We start from the raw sequence: 4208 nt of genomic DNA, 5'->3' as shown, positions 1-4208 counted from the left end.
AGAACACGCATTGGACGAGCGCGAACTGCAGTGACTTTCGAAGTGGTCAGTTTTCCTCGCGAATGTGGTTGCGGCAGCGAGTGAAGTTACATTTGTGCGCTTTGTAACTCCAAACATCGCGGTGAAGAGGTGGCGTACAAAAGCACCCCCATCAATATATAATCGTGCGCACGGGTGACCACACATCGTAGGGCAAAGCACAGGTATTAAAGGTAGGAGGAGCGCCTATCGCAAGGAGCGGGGTAACTAAAGCGCCTCTAATGCGCGCTGTTCACGCTCTCTCGCTGGTGATGTAATTGCTATCGCAATCATACTGCGCTGCGATCACGGCCATGCCACGTGAGACCACTGGAGCTGGTGGCGGGCGCGTGTTCCGAAGGACTGCAGCAGTCCACCGCGAACCACAGACTGGTTTGCCGTATGCGTTCGAAGGACTGTAGCAGTCCACCGCGCACCACAGACTGAATTTCCGTATACAGTAACCACCCGTTAAAAGCCCTCTCACTGTCACCGTCCCCCTACCGCCAAGAACCACTCGCTTGAAGCCTCATATTTCATTCGCCGAGAACTGTACCTTATGTCCTATGTTTTTTTTAAGTTTGATTTAGCTGATTGCATTGCAGAAAATTCTTAAATTTTGTGTGAACAGTTTCGTCTTCATGTTCAAATGTTTACGAGCTCCTCATTTTTCAATGAGAAAAGAACACCCACATTGTTTGCCGCGGTTCTGTAAGCAACGGCACACTCAACCGTTGCATACGCCTAAATTTACTTTTTTCATGTTTCTTATCCTTGCATTATTAAGTGCCATGGGTGTTCTCGATACCAGTGAATTTGTACCTATCAGTCTAGCACTCCTAAAGAATAATAAGGACATCATTAGGCGTACAATGCCAGCATACCTTACAGAAGAATTTCTCTTACACACATTCCGAGTGTGCTTATAACGAAAGCTGTCGTCGTACGGGTTTTTAACATCTGCTGGAAAAAACTTACCTCCACGAGAAACGATGCTCTTGTTTATTTTATACGTCGGCTTCGTAGGGCTCAGTAGATTTAGAGAGGGCAAAGGCATGCATTGACGAGGGCATGGGACATCGAGGCCACCCGAAAAAAAGGTGTATGGTCAGGCAATGTATCACATTAGTACCTTTAGAAGAGTGAGTACAATATGCGCGTTCATGGCGACGAAAACACGGAAAATACAGATGCTCAACACACATATGGTTAACCAGTGACATTGTTATACAGCAAAATGCGAATCATCGAAAGTGTAACTGTAACACGGTGACAGTCATATTGGGCATGACAAGACGTAGACTTTTTTCTGCCACTCAAACACTAGACGTCCGATAATATCACAATGAATATACTGTACATTGATGAGGAGCTGGGACACTTCTCTGGAAGTTTGACTGTGTTCGCTGATGTCAGTGGGGCGAAGGGCCAGCACGTGATAAACCCCGTGATTCATTGGCCGTTGACAAATTCGAAGCAGCCCCTGAACGAGTTCGTCACTTTTCCTTATAGGCTTGCCCATGTGCACTTCTTGGCGAGTTTGTAGAGAAGCCTTTGTGGCTTCGGAAAATACACTCTCCAAATGAACGAACACCTTCACAAAAACTCCAGAAATTTTAACAACTGGCGATGCAATGCAAGCAAAAAGCGATATTCAAGTTTGAAGAGTAGGTGTCGATGAAGAGAATGTGCTTAGTGATAAGCGCTGCGCTTGAGCGAATGAGAAAGGCGCGTTGCAGGAGGCTAACGAACAGCGCAGAGCCCCATGCGCTGTAGGAACCTCCCGCAAAACTTGCAGAATAGTCTGCCAAGGGCATTTCTGCGGTGTTTGGCATCAGGTTTAACGCAATCACTACAGAAGAATTCTAACCTAAAAGTTATATTAAGGAAGCTAAGCACCCTTTATACTGTTGACCGGATATACTAATCTGAACCTGCTGATATTTGCAACAGGATTCCGGCCTGAGGCAACAGGATTTTGGGCAAGTCAAAGTTACCTTGTACGTGGAGTGTCTGTGACTTTCGCCAGAGCCCCAAAGGCTAAAGCCACACGCACTAAAGGACGCGTTAACAATTTTGCTTCGTTACGGGATAGTGGTAGTGTCTTACCGTAGTTTACATGAAGAAGCCACCCGACAACCACATGAAATACATTTCAGGCTTGGCTAACTGAAGCTGTGTGGTTCGAGAAAAGCACAAAAGCGAAAGCAAATGTGCAGTGTTATTTAAACTCTGTTCTAGCGGGTCAATACAAAAATATCTTTGACAGAAGTGATGGCAAAAATGCGTTAACGTGTTATCATTTTTTTCATATATAGAGGTCACCAAGAGTGGCCTGAAGCCTGATAAAAAAAAGCCCACAGTGTAACCGCTTCAAATCTGGAATCTCATTCCTGTCATCTCATGGGCGGCTTCTTGCCGCACAGTATTCTATTGAAGGCGTTGCGAAAGTCAGGACTAAATATGGTATATATTATCGGGTTTATCATCGAGTTCGCGTAGCCCAGCCACAGAAAGAAACTGAACACCAGCTTTCCGGGGTCGCACGTCTCGCACAGTGGCATGACGAGCGCCATGACGAAGAAGGGCAGCCAGCACATGACGAACACGCCGGTGATGATGGCCACCGTCTTGGCTGCCTTGCGCTCCCGCCGAGACTCAATCGTCTCCTCGACGTGCTTCTTCTCGCGCTTCGTGAGCACGAGAAGGCGGCCGATGCCGCCATGCATGGCTTTGTTCATGCCGTTGCTGGGCGACGACTGATTACTGCTGTTGCGCACGGGTGAGCTCGCAACGGTAGCATTGTGCTGAGGCGTGTTCTCGTTGGAAGCCACGGCGGACGACGTCGACGGTTCTTTGTGAACTATGAGCACTGCCTTGGCTCCGGGCTTGTGGCGAATCCTCTGGCGGGCCACTTTGAAGATGCGCCAGTACAGCAGCAGGATCATGATGAGCGGCACGTAGAAGCTGGAGCACGTGGCGAACACCTGGTACGCGGCGTCCTGACTCACCAGACACTTCTTCTCGTGCAGGACACGGCTGCGTGAGTCCTTGTCCTTCCAGCCGAAGATCGGTGCTATAGACACTACGAAGGCCACGCTCCACACCAAGAATATCATGATGCCCACCTTCCGAACGTCCCGCTGCCGCATGTAGTCCACGATGGTCACCGCCCAGTACCGGTCCACGGCGATCGCGAGCAGGTGTAAGATGGACGCGGTGCAGCACAGCACATCGCAGCACGTCCACACGTCGCACAGCTCGGGTGGCATTCTCCACTCGCGCGTCACCTCGTAAACGGCGCCCAGTGGCATCACCAGGCAAGCCACCATCAAGTCTGCAACGGCCAACGAGAGCACCAGGTAGTTGCTGACGGTACGCAGGTTGCGCTCCCAGATGATGGCTGCGATGACGAAGATGTTGCCGATCACGGTGGCTATGATCACCAAGCAGAGAAGCAGGGAGACGGTTATCACAACCGGAAGGTTCTCGTGCCAGGACTGGCTGAGATTGGCTTGCATGCTGGTCGTGTCGTTCGCCACCCACGGGTCTTGTTGAGCGCTGCTCCAGTTGTCCTGGTGGCTGGTGTCGTCACCCTCGACGAGCACACTGGCATAGTGCGGGTTGGCACCCACAAGCACCGCCGGCCACTCAGTGGTGACCGGAGCAATTCTGACGCTCATGGCCACCTCTCGTAATGACTTCTGCTCTCACGAATGTCTTTTCCGTAGCTTTTCCTCACGGTGAATTTTTGTTTCCACACAGCATTTTCGTTCTCAAAAACAAAGTTTCACGTCGATAGTCGACTCTCTTAAGTAAATGTATGCGGGCGTTGGTGTCCACTGCAGCATTTGGCATGTCTATTCATGTCCCGAACTGCTCCTGAAACGTAAAAAAAAGAGCAAGGAAGCAGCACGGTTAAATAGAGCACTTATACCACCGAAAACATTATAAGAAGGAGACTGCACAATAATGTTTACTTGTCATCACATATGCGAATTTTAGGAAGTGCTTGCAGAGCAAGTGAGAAGAGATATTCGTCATTTTGAAATACCATTAACTACAGGCGTCTGTCAATCCGTGCTTCTGATTATTCGATCATAATTTTCAGTTATTAGCACTGAAGGTGGGGCTATGCATGGAGCAATACATTCTTTATTGTATGAAGCTAGCTGTGTGAGTTGCTTTAG

The 4208-nt window shown here is 49.1% G+C and overlaps 1 protein-coding gene across 1 annotated transcript; it reads right to left on the bottom strand.

Moving 5' to 3' along the window:
• Positions 1-2414: 2414 nt before the first annotated feature.
• Positions 2415-3605, bottom strand: 5-HT1B (5-hydroxytryptamine (serotonin) receptor 1B). Its single transcript, XM_037429372.2, has one exon. The coding sequence runs from the start codon at positions 3537-3539 to the stop codon at positions 2415-2417; it is 1125 nt and encodes a 374-aa protein (XP_037285269.1). The 5' UTR covers positions 3540-3605.
• Positions 3606-4208: the final 603 nt, after the last annotated feature.

This window comes from Rhipicephalus microplus, chromosome 1 (assembly GCF_043290135.1).
Source record: "Rhipicephalus microplus isolate Deutch F79 chromosome 1, USDA_Rmic, whole genome shotgun sequence".
NCBI classification, from domain to species: domain Eukaryota; kingdom Metazoa; phylum Arthropoda; class Arachnida; order Ixodida; family Ixodidae; genus Rhipicephalus; species Rhipicephalus microplus.
The sequence above is the reverse complement of the archived record's forward strand: the minus strand, read 5'-3'. Positions and strand labels throughout refer to the sequence as shown.